Consider the following 21,031-nt stretch of genomic DNA (forward strand, 5'->3'; position numbering starts at 1 on the left):
GACGCTAAATTTTGAAACACTGCTCCAACAACCGCTAAGTATTCTCGAACATGCAGGAGAACTGCGTATCAATATATTAAGAAGAGAAAGATTTAAAGAAACCTAAAGTTACAGCACAGGTTTTTGTTTTGGGCAAACCTGTACAAAAATCTCTTAAACTATCAAGCACCAGGACCCAAATTAGACCAAGGACCCTAACTGCTCTTGTGAGGGCACTCGGGTGAGGAGATGTGAAATTCCTCGAGTCCCAGCCATACACCACAAGTGCATTTCATCTCTTATAAAAGACAACTAGAATTATGATGGAGTCAAGATCCTTCAGCACTTGACCATCCACTGTACCACTCACTCTTGCCCACCAATCATCAAAGGAGGAATCTTCCAGCTGAGGAGCTAAAGCCTGCAAGTCGACGCTGTGAAGTATGCTAAACCATACTTGACGGGTGAAGACACAAGAGACCAGCAGGTGATTAATTATCTCCTCCTCTTGATCACACAATGAGCAGCGCTTAGGGTGAGGTAAATTCCTCTTGGCAAGGCGATCGACCATCCAACATATGTTGTATGCTACTAGCCACATGAAAAATTTTCACTTTGCCTAGTGCCTATCTCTTCCAAATCATTTCATAAGGTCTGAATTGAGTGACACCAATGAATAGAGCTTCATAAGCTGATTTTGCTGAATATCTTCCTGAAGCAACCGCGAAGTAATGTGGTCGAAACTTAAATATCATTTCACTTCGTCAACATTTCCATTAATATAATATACATACCGGTGAATAATAGGTACAGTTGCTTCGTACTCCCTCCATCTCAAATTATAATTATAGATCATTTTAGTTTTTCCAGATTCATAGATATTATTATACACGTAGACCTAGGATGTATCTAAATATATAACAAAATTTATAAATTAAAAAAGCCATAACAAAATTTATAAATTAAAAAAGCCAAAACGAGGACGGAGGGAGGGAGTAGTTCATATCAACACGACAGTAAGGAAGTATGGAATAATCTTTTGTTGATTATGGAGGAAATTTCACATGGACAGCTAGATTGTTACATCATTTGGATTTTTGAGTAATTGCCCGATATATTACATTGACTACACACATGCTTCTAAACATACAGTTGAATCAACTACTTCTCGACAACAAATAACAGACAGATCAGGATATAATTGAGGCATTATACACGACATCAGGAAACCTATGGCCTATAGACTATATATATGATATGATGATGCAAATGTTTTACCTAAATAGACACCTAAAATGCTGAAGTTAGACTTTACAGGAGACAGCTGTGAAGAAACCAAAAGACATTGTCACCAAATGCTAGTTACACCAAAGAATGCCCCTTCCTCTCATGGAATCAATGGCTCAGCTGCTCGACTGCTGTGAAGCATTCATGATTTCAGTCTCCAGTCAGAAATACACAGGCGTTATTGATCTTTACATGTTGTCACCACTGCTAATACAGTAATAAGAGATCAGCTGTTCCAAGTTATCATGAAGCAACCATATCAATCTGACTCTTCACAGGTGTTACCAGATGATTAAATGGTCCGCCTCTTCAATTAACAGGAATGTACAGGTACCTTGCAGGTCTACGGCTGGCAACACCAACCGTATGCAGTATTACAGTTGAAGCCTACGGTGGATCTCGCAATGAGGGACTAGCCATTCTAACACGGTGAGCAACAGATACAGGTGGCCTGCCAACTGCTTCCAATATCCTAGTGAACACAACCTTTGTTGGAACACATGTCACTAGAGGAACTGCTCCCCCTGATTTGATTAAACCACCAAATATGTCATTGCGCCAATGTGCCTTTGCTTGGCTACCTTCTCCATGATGTTTTTTCCCAGTGGAAATGGAAGACAGGGCTCGAACTTTCTGGCTTGAGAGGTTTGTTTTCTTGGATGATTTCTTATGGGACTTAGATGACGACCTCCTAGCATTTGAACTGCTTTTTTTATTTGCCTTGACCTGGTGATTCGAAGAAGATGAGTATTTTCTTAAGGTTGGTTTCATCTCCCAATCAGAATAAGCAAGGCCACCATCATTATCGCCATCCAACAATGCTCCTGATGGATTTGAACGCGGAACTCTTTGCATGTTAGTCCTCCTGCCTGTTGGCCAAGCAGGTGGAGCAGTTGTGCTCTCTTGCAGACTACTGTCACCACAGAATACCAGATGATCTGTGGAACCATCTTCAAGTATTTCGATTTGGATAGGGTGTCCAACAATTGCTTTGCCATTCAGTCTGCTCATTAAGGAGACAAGAGGGACATGCTCTCCTTGGTAGCTGGCCTGAACTTTCAGGTTAACATCGAACAACATTGGTCCCATGCCACCAAATCGTGAAGTGAACTTTCTTTGGTAAAATGAAGGTCCATCCCAATATACATTTCGATCAACACGATATATTCGATCAGCATCCTTGTTTAGGGGAGAAACATTTGAAGAGTCATTTTCGTAGTCATTAAAGTAACTGTAGCCCCGGTTAAGATCTCTTGTGGCTCTCAAGGATGAATGATAGTTTTTACCACGGTACAAGTTAGCCTCTGAATGGCTTGTGTCCTCAAATAAATCAGTTTCATCAGAATCATAATTGGGCTCCTCCTTGACTTGGTAAAAACTTTGCCCAATAAACTGCTCACAAGAGGTTTGCATACTTTCTTTTCTCGGATTTCCACCATTTGTCTTATGCCAAGACCCTTTCAATGAACTATTGTATTTATCTAACCAGGTATTTCCATCTGTCATATCCACCAATCTCTTTGCTGCATTGCGGCTGTTACGTTTACCTTTCATATGCCACTGGGAGACACCCAGCTCAGAAGAACCATCCTCTTCCTCTGATTCATTCAACTGGGACATATAAGTACAATAGGTGGCCTCATTGTCATTATAATCCACATGCCTGAACTTGTCAGAAACTGGAATGGAGTAAGGATCAGGAGCACATGACTCTATAGGCAGAATCACAGTTGCATCTGCCAAAAGATTGCCATATCAAAAGTCAACAAACAAGGAAAAGATTGAAACCTCTACAGAAAACTAGGATGCAAGAAATTGTATTAGTAACATAATATGAATTTCAGTAACAAAGGGCTTGCGGCAAAATAGAAGGTTAAACAAAGGTAACATTAAATATTTCAGGTAATTATTTATTGCTTTCTGGCGACCTTTTCGTTATTTAATCAGGCTCCAGGGATGCCCCAGTTCCTTGTTTTGCATGATTTTTTTACAAAGTTATATTAATTCAGCTATATTCTGATTATGATATAAGACCATGCAAGCCAAAAATGCAGTAGTAAGGAGCAATACAACTGCACCTACTGTTTCACCTCTAACATACCATTTTCAGAAACACCCACACAGAGAAGTACAGATAATTTTAAGTGATGAATTACTTAACGAAAACGCTAATGATCCAGAATATAGTTAATGACTATTGCATCTTTGAAGTCTCAATACTATAAAATGTGACTAATCTATTCCTGATTCCTCCAACTTACATGCCCAAAAATATTTTAACCATCATGTTGAGGGCATCATATCGCTCATACCTATAATTGTTCCGGCTCTGCTAACATATTTACCTCATAAAAACGAATCAACTATTCATCAACATCATCCAACACAGCCTTCCCCATGGTTTGAACAAATGATCACAACTACATGTACAAAGTAATTACAGCAATTAAGTTCTTCGTAACCCTTAACCCTGTGTGTGTATTATAAATAATACAAGTAGTCAAACGGGGTCCTGTGTATGTATATACTTACAAATGATTCAAGTAGTCAAAAGGGATATATATGACGGTCAATCATGCTATATATAGGTAAGTCGAGAATGCAATCTGAAGCATGTTTATGCGAAGTAAAAGCTTAAAGTGTGGTTTATCGAGGGAAATGAAACGTCTACCATCAAAAGCCACAGCAGCCAGGTGAGTCAAACATCTGTCTTGCCATATTTAAAAAGGGAGATATGTTTAAAATGAATTCCAACTGGAAATTGTAATTTTCAGCCCTTATGATGATATTTGTGTCACTAAAGCAGTATGTGTGATACTAATACTAATGTTTTAGTATGTAGTGCTATGCTATAACCCAGCATTTTTTTGACAGTGTAACGTGAATTCAAGTTGAAACTTCATAGAAAGCATCGGAAAGAAGAAAAGTGAGGTGTATACACATACTTTGCAAAAGTTCAGCATCGTCTTCAGTCTCACTCTCTGAGCATTCCCTCTCTGAAGACTCAGTTATTTGTTTTTCAACAAAGTCAGAAGAAGTCTGCTCCTCAGAAAAATAACCAGGCTGAAGATAGCTTTCATTCTCAAAATCAGCTCCTGTAGAAGTCATTTGTACAGAAGGTAAATCACTGTGACTCTGAGTTTCACCAGAATCACTAGCCATATATGTATATTTACTTCTTCTGGCCCTGGAGGTGGCAAGTGATGGACCATTATTCTCCCCAATTAACAAAGTCCCATAATCATCATTTTGCTCTAAATGATGAGGTGATTTTTCACTGATCTGCAAAACATGAGCAAGTGGTCGACGCCTATCAGATTTTGAAACAAAAGAGTCTTCAAAATCACTTCCATCCGACCTATTCTTCTTCACAATTGTACTTCTCTCCTTGCTCTCTAAAGTTGAACCTCCCTGAGAGGATCTCAAATGGGAGAAATCACCCATGTGATTACTTACAACATTTCCTTGAGCAAGACATTCTGAAAAGTTTCTCTTTGAACCAGCATGTACAAAACAATGGCCTGCTTCTTTCTTTACTTCGAGAGGAACAGATGCATCTTTACGTTTCTTGCTCTTTTTGCTCTTGTAGCGAGTACTTCCAAGGTCTTTGCGGTGTTTAGTACAAGCTGCATTTCATGAAGATAGCTGAGTTTTAGATGCAGCGTACTTGAAGGCCATGCATAATGTACAAGTAATAACTTAAACAAGAATATTTTACTGTCATCTTAGAGGACCTACCAGAAATGTTACCAGTTGGTTCAGGTTTGAAACCTTGAGTCTGATACTTTGATGCAAGCTGCTTCCTCTCCAATTCAAGGGCATGAAGAATAGCATCCTCTCTCCGTGCATATTTTTCTCTTTTCTTCACAAGAGTCCCTTGAGTAGCCTCTGCCTTCTCAATACAGGCATCAAACTCCCCACACCTAAATGCTTTAACACGCTTTGATTTCTCAAGGTTGTACCAATCCCTAAGAAACATAAGGATAACAAGTAAATACAAAAGGAAGAATATGTGAGAAACAGCAATTTTCAGAAATTACGAGTACACCAGGTAGTTAGCAGCAGAGAAAAGGACTTGAGGCAGCAAGTATCCAAGGAATCATCTTTGCATAGGAGCATGTGAAAATTAGTGTTCCACGTGCCAGAATCATCACCTAGAAATGAATATTATTATTCCTGGTATTATATTGCTAATTTTTACATTGTTACCATCTTTTATTATTTGTGTGCCCTTGTTGGTTTTCATCTCTAGGGCGTGTTTGGTTTCTTTGACAGGCACAGACGCACAGTGTTGCCTTGCCAAGCCAGGATAGCAAGCGAGGCGAGGCGTTTGGATTTTGAGCGAGATTTTCTTGGGGCTCGTGTGGCAAGGTTTGGCTTGCTAGCGCGAGAGAGCCGAATCTGCTCGCCTGGCAAGCACATCGTTGCTGCACCAGCAAGATGAGGCGAGCCTTGAGCGGAAACCAAGCAGCCCCCTAGCCTAGCCCATCTTGCTTGGGGCTAATGTTTTGTTGTTATTATGGTTTTAAATGAAATGGAATTGGAAATGGAAGCGAAATACATGCCCATCTACTGTTCAAGGATATTGACTAGCAAAACAACTGGAACAAGTCTTAAAAAGGATATGCTTAAAATTAGCTGACAAGCATTGAAGAAAACAGATCAAGTGGAGAGGCGGAGAGGAAGTTTTGACAGTATAACATAAGAGGTAATAATAAAGTAAGAAAAAGGGAAGAATAAGTATAATCAAGGATACATAGTAACCTCTTGAGTCTTGAATCATTAACACCTCAACACCTCACAGAATAATAATTCTATAATTTGATATTTTTTAAAATGCGTTATATCAGTACCATGTCTGCCGTATATTCCAAAGGAAATCACACGAGAGGATCCACACAAGAGCCGAATCATGAATGGTGCCTTCCTCGAACTAGTGAGTGTGAATGTCTTTTATTCTTCCTCAAACTGCTTATCCATTCAGGATATCAAAAGCAACCTACTCTATTTTTTTATCTGTACTGTCTCACAAAACAAAATACGGAAACTAACATGGAAAAGCATTAAACCATATCTACCAACAAATTTAGCATCTTAGAATATTATTGCACAATAGATATGTCTACTCACCGATACATAGCAAGTGTAAGGATTGTAATCTTATATACAACCTGTTTCAATTCCACAAGGAAACAACTCTTTGTGCAACATAATATCTACACCCTGTGATCATAGATGTTATCACAACCGTATAATACATATGCCCAGGAATTTCAGGTTCTTCAGAAAGCATGGGGTACAGAGCAACCGCAATTCCATACATATCCTATTGTTCCCACTGCATATCCTGAATTTGCTATTATTTCCCACTTCTTAAACTTTCATAAATCAAATTGTTTCCACTACATATCCCCAACCAAAAAATACCATGAAGTCGCCCAGGAAGGTTTTCCAAGAGACCAAGACAGGGGAAAAAAATGACAATTAGCAGATTGAACCTTAGAAAGGAAATGGACTCACTCAGTGTCCTATGACAACAGCTCTAAATTTTGTAACAATAAGGTACACAAGAAAGAAACTAGCAATGAACTTGACTACAAGCAAGGAAGATCATATGTCCTGGTGCACACCTATTCTCTCAGGCACCCAAGTTCGTTCAAAGAAATAATTCAGCATCCCAACTGGATCAGAAATAACAGGTAGTCTAAAATGTAAATGTAGCACAGACTCTGGGTTAAAAAAAACTTAAGGCAAACAAGGGAGAGGAAGCTTACACGCTTGCGTCCTCCCGGCCGAGGAGCTTGACCGGCGTGCCCGACCTCGGCGACATGATCTGCGACGGCGGGAGCTCCTCGGGGCCCAGGATCCTGCCAGGCCACCATGACCCGTTCCTCCGGCGCACCCACACGATGGTCCCCGGCGAGGTGTCCCCGACGCCGCAGCAGCCCCCATCCCCGTCCGCTCCTCCCTCCACCGAGCTCCCCACCATCCCGCCTCCCACCAAACCCTAACCGCCGGCCGGCCCCGCCCGCCTCACCCCGCTTCGAGAAGCTCCCCTCCCCCTCGAGATCTGGCAACCATTCAACTCCCGGAGGGTGCCGGCGTCCAGAGGCGCACCCTCCCCGGCGCCGTCCCCGCGCGACTTGTCCGGCCGAGATCGCGCTGGCCGCGGCGCGCGCTCTGGCTCTCTCGCCTCAGGCAGCTTCTAGAAGCTTCTTCTTCTTCTTCTCCGGGGCTCCCAGAGCCCCCTTTCTCCTTGTACTGCTCCTCCTTCTCCCTCCGCCCCCGCCGGCGCGGGGGGTAGGGGGCTCCGCGGGGTCTCCGGCTCGCTGCCGGTGAAGCGGTCGGTTCCGGCGCGGGCGGCCCCCGGAATATTATTTCCCTCTCTTTTTGTGAAGAAAAAAGTGTGTAATAAAAAGGTTTTCTTTTCTTTCGGGGCAGTTTGGCTCCTGGTTTCGGGACTTCGGGTCGTCCGGTCCGCGTGGGAGAGAGAAAAAGAGGGTGGGGGGGAGCGAGGCAAATGCTGCCACTGTGCCAGGGAGGCAACCGGCGCGGAGGGAAATGGAAAGGTAACCGACGGGCCGGCGCGAGCCCGGAGGGAAACGTGTGGGCCGAGCCGGGGCGGGCTCGCCCGTAACCACCGGCGCTCGACGGGGGAAGGGGGTAGACAGCCCACGTGGGGTGACGACGTGAGGGGAGGCGTCACGGCTTTGTTTTTTCCCGTTTCCAAGCTGGACTGGTGGTACACGCGTACGAGTAGGATGCAATCGTACGTGACCACGTATTCGTTGATGGATGATGATGTATTTTCTAAAAAAGATCCCTCTATTTATTTCAAAAAATCCCTATAGCGTTTTTCTCGAACATGCTGCTATGATATTGCTGATCGAGACAAATTTTCGTTCCTTCCCCCAGGTCATTGGAATCTTTTTGCCTCTCTGTACTTTTTTTTTACTTCATTCATATTCATAAGCATTCAACAATCAACAGCTCAACTTTGATTCAAGGTTGAGCTCGTTAAATGGTTGACTTGAGTACGTTGATTGATTGAAAACGGTGAATTAATAGCATGGAGTCTTGTACTCGGAGGACTCTAAGATGTGTATTTGTGTTCATGAAATTTCCATAGTTTTCATATCTGTGTATAATTAATTAATATTTTTATGGTTTTTACCAAACCGCTAAATGAATTAGCTACCTTTATATTCCGCTTTTTTATAGCTTCTAAAGAGGGTGCCGCTAAGTGGCATAGCTCGCTATTAAAAACCTTGACTTGTACGAATATAGGACAGCGTTGCTAATACTTCTTCCGTCTCAAATTACTATTCGTTTTAACTTTTCTAAATACATAATTTTTATTAAGTATTTAGAAAATTCAAAATGAATAGTAATTTGGGACGGAAGGAATACGCCTATGTTCTTTGATCTATTGGTTGTGTACATAAAGTGCATCGATGGCACATAGGTATTAGCGTTAGATCTGCCCACCACAAAATATTGACTTTACTATAGCCAATAGCCTAGCATCATTTGGCTGTCTAGTGGTATTATACTTCGGATCATCAGGTTTTGTTCATTGTGGATTTTGAGGAAGAAAATCAATGCCAAATGCAGTACTAAATGTGTTGATAGAAAGATACGAGAGGATTTTGACTGTTAGCCACTGTATCCATTATCACTCGTGTACCTCCTCCAACTCATGTTACTTTGTACCATATTGGTTTGCCCCCTGAAACAAGCCAATTAAATTTGACAATGAGAAGCCCACATGAATTCTATGTTTTGAAAGGTTACATGATATGAATTGGAGTAGCTTGCTTTTTCCCCGCGAAAAGTAGCTTACAAAATTTAACACTGATTGTAAAGAGTCACCGTATAAAAGCATCTGTAAAGTGAAAATAGTACTTCAAACATACGCTAGGAAGATTATACTAGTTTCCTAAAATAATATATGTCATGCTTACACCTTTCTTCCCTCTAAATCGCATTTTTTCTCTCCCTCCTATTTTTAGTAAAACATAGTATAGACACAGACACCCACCTACACGCACGCACGCTTATTTTTATAAACGCCATACACACACTAGCCATATAAATCTCTTCGAAGAAACTAGTAAATCTTGAAATTGATGAATTCATCACGGGCGTCTCGCTGCCAACAGAGCATGTCGCCTAATAAAAAAATAATATAATTATTTAATACAATAAATTTAGAAAAAAATACAAATTCATATTATTTTCTTATCTCTAGCTCTCTACATCCTATCCACAAATCGAGCCAATTTTCGTTGGGACAATCTTTTCGTTAGAAACTCTATGAGTGATTCTGGTTCTATCCTCCTACTAGCAGCCATGTATTTCTATCCTTCTAATAGTAGCCATGGATTTAGTTAATATCAACATTGAACTTTGCCCAGTTTGTCACACCACGAATGCGCTTCGCGCATGTGGTATACTGGTATGTTGACTTATGAATCTTTCACTTAAGTTGCTTATTTTCACAATTTATTACTATTATTATAAACCATCCAGTTAATTCCAAGCAAAGACGAAAAAACTAAGACGGTAGACTTGTGGGAATTTTTTTTAAAAAATGGTGCAAATTATATTCACTCTACCAGAAAGTTCGTCAAATTCTTCTTGAAAGACTTTGACATTTGATTTCACAAATACTTAATTAAGAATGGCACAGTATTTTTTTTTCATATTTGAAATCTTCCATCTCTATTGATTTTGGTTCGAAGACATCGTATTTGACCAGTCACCGAAATATCCTAGAGGCTAAGCACTGTAGAATCAGGCAGAGACCATGGCACAACGATCGCGCGCTCGACAGTCGCCACAGGGCGGTTGCTGTAGCTCGGCGACCTAAGCGGCGGGGGCGAGGGGCGTGCTCGGCAACGGGATGAGAACCACGCAGCATGCCAGATGACGAGGGCGGTGAGGTGCGGCTGTGGCGGCGTGGTGGCACCGGCGAGGTGCTGGATCAGGTACCGAGAGCGGAGGGGAAAGATAGGCGTTCGGATCAGCTACCGCTCCTGCCCCCAGTTCGTCCTCTGCAACTACGGCAATTTCGACGGTACGGACGGGCGCGGCTGCCTGAATTGGTTCCACTCCTTTTGTAATCTTGCCTATACTGTTTGGTCGATTGATTGATTCCTCCATGAGTTCAGGTGTTTCGTTTAGATCGATCTCCTCTGAGACGTCGTCCGCATCGGGAGCGTGATGGATTGAGCGACTGAAGGAGAAAACCATCCCAGTTGTTCTGCGCATTATGCGGTAAGGATCTCATCCAGCAATTTCTGCAACAGTTTCGTATCACAGCTCTAAGTCAATTTACATGGATCTTAAGTCTTATGTCATTGAATTCGTACCGGGTTTTTATGGAATTGAGATATAATAGCAGTTTCATTGTAAACAATGCATTCCACTGGACTCCTGAGCCTGACATATGTAATTTGGGTAGTGGATGGACTTGCTATGTATGTTCAGAAAAAAAAACGATTCAACAGAATAAAGGTTGGGTGGCAATTCCGGTAAATGCTAAATCAGAAGCATCACATATTCCAGCATGACCATTCAAGTTATAGAAGTTAAGCATGATCTAGTTGTCAGCAAAGTTTTGTAGCAGAATTAACGACATAGTCTTATCAATTCCTGCAGTCTTCTCTGATAACTCAGCACCGTAAGATGCTAAACAATAGACCAGCATGGTATGTCATCTGAATAAACATTACAGTGGATATGGCTAGTTGAAGATATTAAGAGCCTGGTTCTTCATCTCGATAGCTTCCAGGAGCTTCTTAGCCACCGCGCACACATACACTGAGGAGCCCTTAGGTATCTGCACAGTATCAAGATCTGAACTTATGAAGTAATATAATTAATGTTTATGCCATGAGAACATCGAAAAGGATCAGGAACCAACTTTCAGTAAAGAAATTTATTGTTTACCTTTGTATTAAACATGAATATATGATGATCTCCTATAATTCCCCCGACAACATGGATGAGCTCAAGATGGAACTCCTCTAGAACCTTTGCAGCACAAAGCAAAGAGTTGGCCCTCTTCTTCTCAGTGAATTTGATGTTTATTTCATCATCAACTATGCGGACATCAACATCGCACTCCTTGGACCTCCTTTGAACCCAGGAGCTCCTTATAGGCCCATTCATCTGATTGTTTTGGTCATCACTTACTGGCTGCATTGAAGAGCTTTCCCCATCATCAGCTGCCTCATCATCCAACTTAAGCTTCTTCCTCCTATCAGTGCTGTTCCTCTTCTTTTCCATTAGGATCCTCAATTGTTTCAGTGTTCTATTAAGCTCATTGATGTATTCAATGGCATCTCCAACTATAGAGGCCCTGTCATTCTGGAGAATAATTTTGCAACAATTTATAGCATCTCATTCACTAGGAATATAAGAAATGTAAATTTAGTGGTTGTTTGGATGAAGAGTTTAGAGCCCAGTTTAAGTAAAATGTGTTTCATGATTAGTTTCCAGAGAATCAGTTTTAAGATCATGGTTATAGAAAATCCTGTCTGGTAAAAAAAATGAGTATTATTCATATGGTGTTCTATTTTGAGAAAAAACAATGCAGAGTCCTTTTTCATAAAACTCACTGTTTCACGTTTATAGGAAACTGGTTATTGCTATCCTAGTTTTATGCTCACTAAACAGATAACGTTTTTGGCTGTTAGCAGAAAAGCTAATCTAATGGAAACTGGTTTTCCTAAAACTAACTATCCTAACAACCCCTTAGCGAAGAAAAACAACATTTTGTTGTGTGTCATAATTAGTCTTAAGTTTCCTGCAATGGAAATTACTCATATGTGCGCTAACTGTAGAATTGCATTCTATTTTGTTGGATGTTTATATTTAAGAAGTCAATTTACTTGAATCGGGCCACTTAATACATGCAAAACACTTGAATAATTGCCCAACATAAATTCCATGATCTACCTTCCTCAACATACTTGAAGAACTAATACCACTTAGCTTTGTTTCTTGACACGCTTAGCTTTGTTTCTTGATAAACCTATATCAGGTGGTGTGCGCACAAAGAGTAGGGCTCTATAGGAGTAGTTTGCTAATGATGAAAACATCTTTAATAAAGTTTTTTTACCATGCATGTTTGTTTGAGTTTGTTTTTCTAGGGAAAAAATCTGGATGGATATATGCAGAAATTTCACTATACCCTGAACCAATAGAACGTACCAAAAATTCTAGAAAATCCATGTGACTTCCAAAATGAGTTTTCTGTAATGTGAGAAACAATTAAGAAATTTGTACGTGGAAAGATGATTTAGACAAACCTTAGTAGGGTTTGGGAACAGTGATCTTAAAGCCCCATACTTCACATTTAGCTGCTCCCTCCTCTCTCTTTCAGTTGCGAAGTTAGCTTTCCCCTTGCCCTTGCCTAACCCACCTTTCTGTCTTCTACTCCCCAGTATTGAATTTTCGAACTGCCTCCCATCTATCTCCTGGAAAGTATTTCCTGAGACCCCTGGTATCCCAATCATTCCATCTCTCTCGTCATCACTGGTAAATAACCCGTAGTTTTGTGGCAGTGAATGATAGAGATCCTTCAACATATGAGATTGAGTAGCATGGTAACTTGATGGTAGAGTTGAATCGCTGAACATTATTCCACTTTCATGAATTGCTGCTCCTGGAAGGTCATTGTTCATGTCCAAATGATTGACCGTGTTCTGCTCTGGACCACCAAAGAAATGTTCTGTTGAAGGAAATTCAGGAGTCAAACTGCACCTTTGGATATGTAGAGAATTTAGAAGATCATGTCCAGCTGCATAAGCGCCATTTTGATATGAAGCAGCATCATAGTCCAGGATCTGTTGTTCCACAGTTATGTTATGTGGACCTTCTCCTATCTGGTGGCTGATGATATGATCTTGGACACCATAGATAGCAGGAACCAAATTTGCAGTTTCTACTGGAGGCACTTCTTGTATCATGTGGCTACTGTGGTCCTGCTCCTCGCCAATCCCAAGTTGGTGTTGAATATGGTCAATCACCCTTGCAGGCTCAGAGGTAAGGTTGGCTGGACTGGAGTGGTCTTCTATGGAAAAGGGGGCAAGTCCGATGAAGTTCTGCTGTTCGGCATTTGTATTGTCATAGATGGAGGATTGGGAAGAATCATGTATCATTGATCCTTCCATGAGAATATGATCATGGGAACCATCAAAATAACCTCCTCCAGCAATCATATTGGCTCCAGCTACCTTCTTTGAATATCTAAAAAAGGACAGCATATAGGAACTAGTGAGCACCACATAAGCATCTAGATTCTAGAGTAGCAAAAAAAAAAAAGAAACAGATGCAAAAGATGAAACTGATTAACAAATATAGCAGTATCATGCTGGAAGTGAATTTGTTTCAATCTGAAATGGACAAAAAAAGGGGTGCATCGCATGTATTCAGGACAAAGAAGGCTCAACCTGTATGAAACAGTGATAGACTGGATTAGGCAGAGAGGATTGCAGCTGGCCTAGTTGGTTGATTGTTTGAGGGGAAGAGAATACGTGAGGTTTAAGCTAGGCAATCTGTTTCTCTCTCTTTTCCGTGTGGGGAAGTTTTATTAGCACATTGGATGAGACAGGAAGCCTTTTTGCTTCCTTGAGACCCAACAAACTCCCTTGAGTCTTTATTTGCTCCCTACTCCTAAAAATATGCTTCTTGCTAGTTTGTGCTTCAACTACCAAGCTCAACATTAATCAGCAGAACAACTAGTGTAAGTATAGACAATGACCAAAGTGCCCTTTACCTTCTTGCAATTCCATCTCCTAAACAAAGCACTACAAGTCCAATAGTTGAAAAGGTGGTGTTTTTGATGCTCAAAGACAATACTTATGATGTAAGCAAAACATTTCCATTCTTTAGATTCACACACTGTTTCTTCAGGTTGGTATAAAGAAACAGACAGATTCAATCTAGCATTTGCATCCTGCCAGTAGCACTAAAACTGAAAGTAAAGAGAGGAGAATAATACCAAAGATTATTTTGAGAGATCAGATGGAGGAAACAGTGTTCAGAGATTAGTTGCTGAAAACCATCTTTATGAAGTAGCGTCCTGCCAATTATATATATACATACACAAGGTCATAGTAATAGGCAAAATGTAATTAGCATGTGGAGGCGCTAGGACGGAAATTTGGTTGTCACGTAAAATTGATGAACAAATAACAGAATATGTCGATATCAACACCAATCATTTCCTGAAAGTTTCTCTTGAACATTCTAAGAGTTCAAAGTGAAGGGCTTCAGATCATTATCATTAAGAATGGCCATGGGAAGGACAGAAAACTCACACTCTTTGAACTGGGCATCTTTGCTGTTACTCATGCCATAGGAAGTTGGGAAATGCAAGTCATGCCTTCTCCATTCTTCCGCATTTTATGAACATTATGCTGTAGTGTGCTTTCAGATACTACAAGGACGAGTCCAACTACCTGAAACAACCGACAATGGCAAAGGTAGTGATAAGCTTACATCAGTGCATAGAACCTAATCAAGCGGGAAGGGCTACCTTTCAGAAAACAGGAGTAGAGTAATGGACCTCATCTGCCATGCTTGTATCTGCGCTTAGCTTTGTACCTTTGGTGATGGATGTTACAACCATCTTTGAATCTGTTCATGGGTGCTAGCCATGATAAACTGCATGTTGTAACAAAGGCGGAACATGGATTAGACAGCTAGAATGCTGATTCTGGACGTCACTTTCTTGGAGATGTGAAAAATGCTTGGCAATGAATACGTAACTACGGTTGGTTTACTAAACTAGCATTTTTTATTCTTTTGCAGAACTGTATTACAATAAGACTGAACAATAGGACACAAGCATCTGTGAATCAAGCTGGAAGTTGAAACTAGTGAGATGTGAAGCAGCTATTAACACCTTGTGCCAACTCGGGAGGTGATTGCAAGATGTGGTAAGCTGAATTAGTCGTCTCTCGCTGTCAGTACCAAAGTCTTAAAGTGGTCGATCCCCTTTTCTGACAGTGTTTTCTGTTTGGATCAGGTGGAGTAACTGAATGGATGGATGGTTGGGTACATTGATTTTGGAGAGTTCAAGGGCCACGCCAAGTTTTTAACAGAACTCATTTTTTAAGTGAACTTATTATTTCAAACAGCCTGAATTTTGTGCGTGAGCTCCTGCCAGTATTATTTGGCATCACATTTCCCCGTCTGACAGAATTTCTTATGAATAAAAATGACCAAGATTTGCCTGGAATTTGGTGTCAGCAACTTGTTTTCGAATACAGGGCTTTGAAATTGTACATGGACATAGCATAAGTTTTTTTTTCCCTTCAAATATAAGAGTATTGCCTACTCCCTCCATACCCAAAAAACCTGACGTTTAGGACAGGATTGTGGTAACCAAGGAGTGATTAATTAGGGGTTAGTTTTCCTTATTTGCCTCTAATAAATATGGTTGCACTTGCTCTCTGTACGAGAAAGTTAACCAGCTCAACTGGCTAGTGCGCGGAGCCTGCATTGCTGCGCCCCAGGTTCGAATCCCGGCTGCCCCACCTTTTTTGTTGCCCACTTCATTTTGCATGGCGATGGTCCGCTGCATGGCACTGTTCGCCCTGCGTGGCGCGCGCGGACAGCAGTTTTGCTCGGCGACTGCATTCCCACCTTTTTTGTTGCCCACTTCATTTTGCATGGCGATGGTCCGCTGCATGGCACTGTTCGCCCTGCGTGGCGCGCGCGGACAGCAGTTTTGCTCGGCGACTGCATTCCCACCTTTTTTGTTGCCCACTTCATTTTGCATGGCGATGGTCCGCTGCATGGCACTGTTCGCCCTGCGTGGCGCGGACAGCAGTCTTGCATGCGCGCGGGGCAATTGTTTTATTTTCGTTTGGCACTTGTTTCATTTTCGTTTGTTGCCTGCGCGCTCGGATAGCTGATGGTTCGTGCTCGTTTGGAATAAGAAGACCGACGTTTGAGCTGCCTGTACTCCACGCCACTGGCTTATTTATGCGGCAACTTGCTTTCTCTCTTCTCCACGCCATTTGCTTGCTTGCTTAAACGTCTCTCTTTCCTTCTTTCTCAACCATCTATTCTTGCCATCTTCTCTGTCCACTTAACCGAGCAATGAGTGCTTTTTTCCCTGCCTTTGATCTAAACGTTCGTTTGGAAGAAGATGATGACGGCAACCTTCCCATCGATCTCAACGAGCCAGTTTTGGAAGATGAGAACCACGGTAATGTGTCTTTCTCAGTTTGTTCTTTCTCATTTATATGAAATGCACCCCATGCAAATTATTTTCCTTTCTAAGTGCGGTCTTTCCTTTTCAACAGGAATAGATTTGAACTTACCATTAGATGAATTTGGAGCTGTTGACTTTGATTACGTACAAAACCTCACTGGTACAGTCCTCTCACTTTGGTTTTTTTGTTTTACTAGTCATGTCGTGCCTAATTTGGAGCTGTTTTTTTACTAGTCATGCCGTGCCTACACGGCAACCTTTCTCATTTATATGAACAGCAACCCATGCAAATGATTGTTTTTTCCCCCTATAATTACATCATGTCGTGACTACTTTGGACTGTAAATAAGCTTGTTATTATCATTATTAAAATGATTGGTTTTTTCCTTTAACTACATCATGCCGTGACTACTTTGCACTATTAAAAAGCTTGTTTTTTCGTTTTGCTAGAACAAGATGGTGATGCTCCCGTTCCACTACACCAACCGAAGAATGACTATTCTGATCGTGTTAGACAACAAGTGTATCAAGCATTGTTGATGAGAAGCAAAAATGGGAAACTAGGCAACCATGATACAACAATTGTATCTAACCAATTTGGAGTAAAAATTAGATCAGTTCAGCGCATATGGAGGCAAGGTAAAAACAAACTTTCTCAAAACATTCCGGTCGTGGTTCCTAATCTAAAGAAAGGTAGAAGTGGCCGCAAAGCAATCCCTCTAGATTTGGAAAAGTTGCGGGATATTCCTCTCAAGCAAAGGATGACCATAGAAGATGTGTCTAGTAAACTTGGTATTAGCAAATCTAGGATACAAAGGTATTTGAAAAGGGGTTTCATTAGACGCCACTCTAGTAGCATCAAACCTTACCTCACTGATGATAACAAGAAGACTAGGTTGAAGTGGTGCATTGACATGATTGATCAAGGTTTGCTTGATGATCCAAAGTTCAAGGATTTGTTTGACTTTGTGTTTATTGATGAGAAGTGGTTCTACCTCACTCAAAAATCAGAGAGGTACTACTTGCTACCCGAGGAAGATGAACCACACCGCCTTTGCAAGAACAAGAACTACATCCCTAGGATCATGTTCTTATGTGTATGTGCTCGGCCACGATTTAGAAATGGAGTATGTGTGTTTGATGGCAAAATAGGTTGCTTTCCACTAGTCAATTTTGAACAAGCTATTAGAGGAAGCCACAACCGTCTTCGTGGAGAGGAAGTAATCAAACCAATTCAATCAATCACAAGGGATGTGATAAGAGATTTCATGATAAATAGAGTGTTGCCCGCAATTAGAGCAAAGTGGCCAAGAGAAGATGTCAACAAGCCAATATTCATTCAACAAGATAATGCTCCATCTCATTTAAAAGTTGATGATCCTCATTTTTGTGCGGTTGCAAAGCAAGATGGGTTTGACATTAGACTTATATGTCAACCACCCAATTCTCCAGATTTTAACATTCTAGATTTGGGGTTTTTTCGAGCTATTCAAGCCATTCAATACAAGAAAGATGCTAAAACAATTAAAGATCTAATTCCAGCCGTGCAAGAGGTAAATGATCATCCATTCGATTGATTAAATTTATCTTGAACAACTAAATTGATCTTGAACAACTAAAGTACTCTACTCACTACAATCTGTTTTTTGTAGGCATTTTTGGAGTACTGTCCAAAGAAAGCAAATAGGATCTTTGTCACACTACAAACTGTTTTGAAGGAAGCAATGAAGGTAAAAGGTTGCAACAAAATCAAGATTCGTCACATGAACAAACAAGCACTAGAGAGGGAAAAGAGGCTGCCATTGCAAATCCCTTGTGAAGCTTCATTGCTAGCCGAATCACTTGCTAGTCTTCCTGTAACAAATTAGAAGATGCAAGTTTATGCAAATTATTAGATGAGTGTATCTTAGGTTTGCAATGGCCAAATTGAGAGATGCTGTACTGTACCTTAGTGCTCTTTGTTTGCTGCTTCTTAATATGCTCTTCCACCTTCTTCAAAACGTCATCAGTCAACTTGATTCTAGTACCATCCATTTCAAGTTTGGCCACATCAGGAATATAGAACTCGCAATCGAATTTGTCCATTAGATGGAACCACTTTACTGGCATATCGTAATCTTCGTGTAGAAGTCCACAACGGCCACACCTGCGTGCGTTCCGGCGAGCTTGGTAGCAAGCTTCTCCGAAGACACCGCCAGCGTGGAACGTGCCACAGCGAGGGCATAGAGACTCGACGGAGTCAGGCTCGACGGAGTCGGGCACCATGTCGACTGAGTCTGCAACCATGTCGACAGAGGCCGCGACCTGCTCGACGGAGTCCGGCACCTCTTCGACGTCCACGAACGTCTCATCCGAGTCCGCGAACACCGACGAGGCCGCGACCTGCTCGACGGAGTCCGGCACCTCTTCGACGTCCGCGAACACCGACAAGGCCGCGACGGCGAGCACCTCCTCCGCAACGGACTCCGACGAGGCCGCGACGGCGAGCGCGCGGCGAGCGGCGAGCGCGCGGCGAGCAGCGAGCACGCGGCGAGCGCCCTGCGACGAGCGTACAGGCGAGCAAGCGGCGAGCGCGCGGCGCGCTTCCGGCGAGCGTGTGGCGAGCGTCATGGCGAGCGTGCGGCGCGAGTGATCCATTCGTGGCGGCAAGGAACAGCAACGAACTCTAATAGCGAGTTGAGTGTGGAGAGGAAGATGAAGGAGCGAGCATGCTGTGGGAGATCGTGCTGAGGCAAATGAAGGAGTGGCGAGCGTGCTGAAGGCAGCTGCCAGCGTGAATCGAGGCGACGCAATTAATGGGGAGTGAAGACGGGCGGATGGGCGGACGGGCAATCGAAGCGAACGGGCGGCGTTGGCTAGGTGCAATCCAGTCCAAAGTTCACCCTGCCATGGCACAACGTCAAGTTTTGTAAAAACGGGCCAAAGGCCCAGAACGTCGACTTTTTTAAGTACGGAGGGAGTATGTATCTCCAACAAGCTCACGTGTGTTTCGCGCGCCAGGTGAAACCGTGGAAGGAGAGGCAGGGTGCAGGAATCGATGCCCAAATAGCACGTACCTAACTCCGTCCAAAACAGGTAGTCTTTCAGCAAATTTACTGGTGAGAAATGAGCATGTTATCCTACAAATTGTGATTGAAAGCTGAGCTGTTTATTTGTTTTTCCGGATCCAAATAAATGCATGCGGATTGTAATTGATTATTTGATTGGCTCGATGTACTTCTCAATATATTTTATTTTATTATTGTGAGCGTTTGCTTTACTCAGATGAGGTTCACTAAGATCTAGTAAAAGACCAATCTTTGTATGATAAAATTTGAAGGTTAGAAGAACATTTATTTTGTACTGGAGGGTGTAAATCGTTGTCACAGCCGATTGGAGACGCTTTGGCTTTGACACGGTCGTTCTTGGATTTCACTGCCGCACCGCGCGCGAGACGGTCATGGCCACTCCACTCGTGCTGCAGGCTGCAGCTCGCCGTCGTGGGTAGAGTGATCCAGCGCACGCGCACCTCGTGTGGAAAGCAGCGAATCAACTGCTCCATGTGTCTACTGCGTTTAGAGGAGGAAGAAAACGTCGTGACGTAACACTGAAACAAGATCTTTCTCCCAACATGGGACCCAAATAAATTAAGAAACTGCCTTGGCCCTCCCCTCCATTCTTCCTAACGCCCACGCTATCTCTTCCTTCTTCCTCCCACCATGAGTCCATGAAGCCACCTCCAGATCCGTCGCCACCGGTGGCCGATTTCACCGCAGGTTAGTGCAAACGGACTATCCGCGCTTCTCTGCTTAACCTTTCTCCCTTTACACACACCCCCACCCCCACCCCCTCGAAGATCTGGTCTCTGTTTGTGCATAATTTAAAACCACTAACATCGATCGCGTCATCGCCACCAGCTCCCTCGCGCGGCCGTGCTTGCCCCATGTTAACCCCGGTCAAGTTTCACCCGAGTAGACGGCGAGCCACCGCGTGTGGAAGGCAGCGAGGCACGTGTACCGTGCTGCTTGTGCTCGGACGGCGCGTAGTAAATTCTCCTGGCGCCAGACTGACAAAGATGACGCTGCGTGGTCTTCCGATCCCGGTGGGGACTGGGGAGATCAGAGCCGTCCGTTGGTTGCGTCCGCGCCCATATATGCCCATGGATGGCAGGGCTCCGCCGGCCACCCACAGTCAGAGAGCACGCCGTCTCCTCTGTCGGCTCCCCGCAAGTCTATGGGACGCCGCATCTGTAGGGTGTGGTTTCCTTTCTTTTCCTCGCACGGTCGATGCGGCGTGGAGAGAGGGAGAGCTCGCATCGGGAAGGCAAGAGGAGTTTGCGTGTGGCGGTGGGAGCAGGCCGCGCGGCCGCGGCCGCCGGGTGGTGTGACTGATTTGACGCAGCTGCGCTGCCCTGCACCGTCCCTTTGGGGTGTGTTTGGTTACTGGATTGGACTGGGTCGGAACGGGTTCGACCTCTTTCATCCCACGTTTGGTTGAAAAACGATGTGGAACGGGTTCAACCCAGATGGGAATATTCCCACTTGATCCGGG

The 21,031-nt window shown here is 42.8% G+C and overlaps 3 protein-coding genes across 3 annotated transcripts; 1 reads left to right on the forward strand and 2 right to left on the reverse strand.

Moving 5' to 3' along the window:
• Nucleotides 1-1,000: 1,000 nt before the first annotated feature.
• On the reverse strand, nucleotides 1,001-7,766 carry LOC101759778 (uncharacterized protein At1g51745). The gene is made up of 4 exons (XM_004953481.3): nucleotides 7,041-7,766; nucleotides 5,005-5,234; nucleotides 4,212-4,892; nucleotides 1,001-3,002 (listed from the first exon to the last, which is right to left on the reverse strand). The coding sequence occupies exons 1-4, from the start codon at nucleotides 7,253-7,255 to the stop codon at nucleotides 1,654-1,656; spliced, it is 2,475 nt and encodes an 824-aa protein (XP_004953538.1). The 5' UTR covers nucleotides 7,256-7,766; the 3' UTR covers nucleotides 1,001-1,653.
• A 2,296-nt stretch (nucleotides 7,767-10,062) lies between these two features.
• LOC105914514 lies at nucleotides 10,063-18,501 on the forward strand. Its single transcript, XM_022824598.1, has 7 exons — nucleotides 10,063-10,345; nucleotides 10,440-10,545; nucleotides 15,091-15,218; nucleotides 15,308-16,495; nucleotides 16,593-16,661; nucleotides 16,952-18,054; nucleotides 18,154-18,501. Exons 4-7 carry the CDS (start codon nucleotides 16,387-16,389, stop codon nucleotides 18,367-18,369), a joined length of 1,497 nt encoding a protein of 498 aa, XP_022680333.1. The 5' UTR covers nucleotides 10,063-10,345; nucleotides 10,440-10,545; nucleotides 15,091-15,218; nucleotides 15,308-16,386; the 3' UTR covers nucleotides 18,370-18,501.
• On the reverse strand, nucleotides 10,808-15,080 carry LOC101759100 (transcription factor EAT1). The gene is made up of 3 exons (XM_004953480.3): nucleotides 12,585-15,080; nucleotides 11,221-11,640; nucleotides 10,808-11,110 (listed from the first exon to the last, which is right to left on the reverse strand). Exons 1-3 carry the CDS (start codon nucleotides 13,539-13,541, stop codon nucleotides 11,015-11,017), a joined length of 1,473 nt encoding a protein of 490 aa, XP_004953537.2. The 5' UTR covers nucleotides 13,542-15,080; the 3' UTR covers nucleotides 10,808-11,014.
• Nucleotides 18,502-21,031: the final 2,530 nt, after the last annotated feature.

Source organism: Setaria italica, chromosome I, assembly GCF_000263155.2.
Source record: "Setaria italica strain Yugu1 chromosome I, Setaria_italica_v2.0, whole genome shotgun sequence".
In the NCBI taxonomy this organism is placed as follows: domain Eukaryota; kingdom Viridiplantae; phylum Streptophyta; class Magnoliopsida; order Poales; family Poaceae; genus Setaria; species Setaria italica.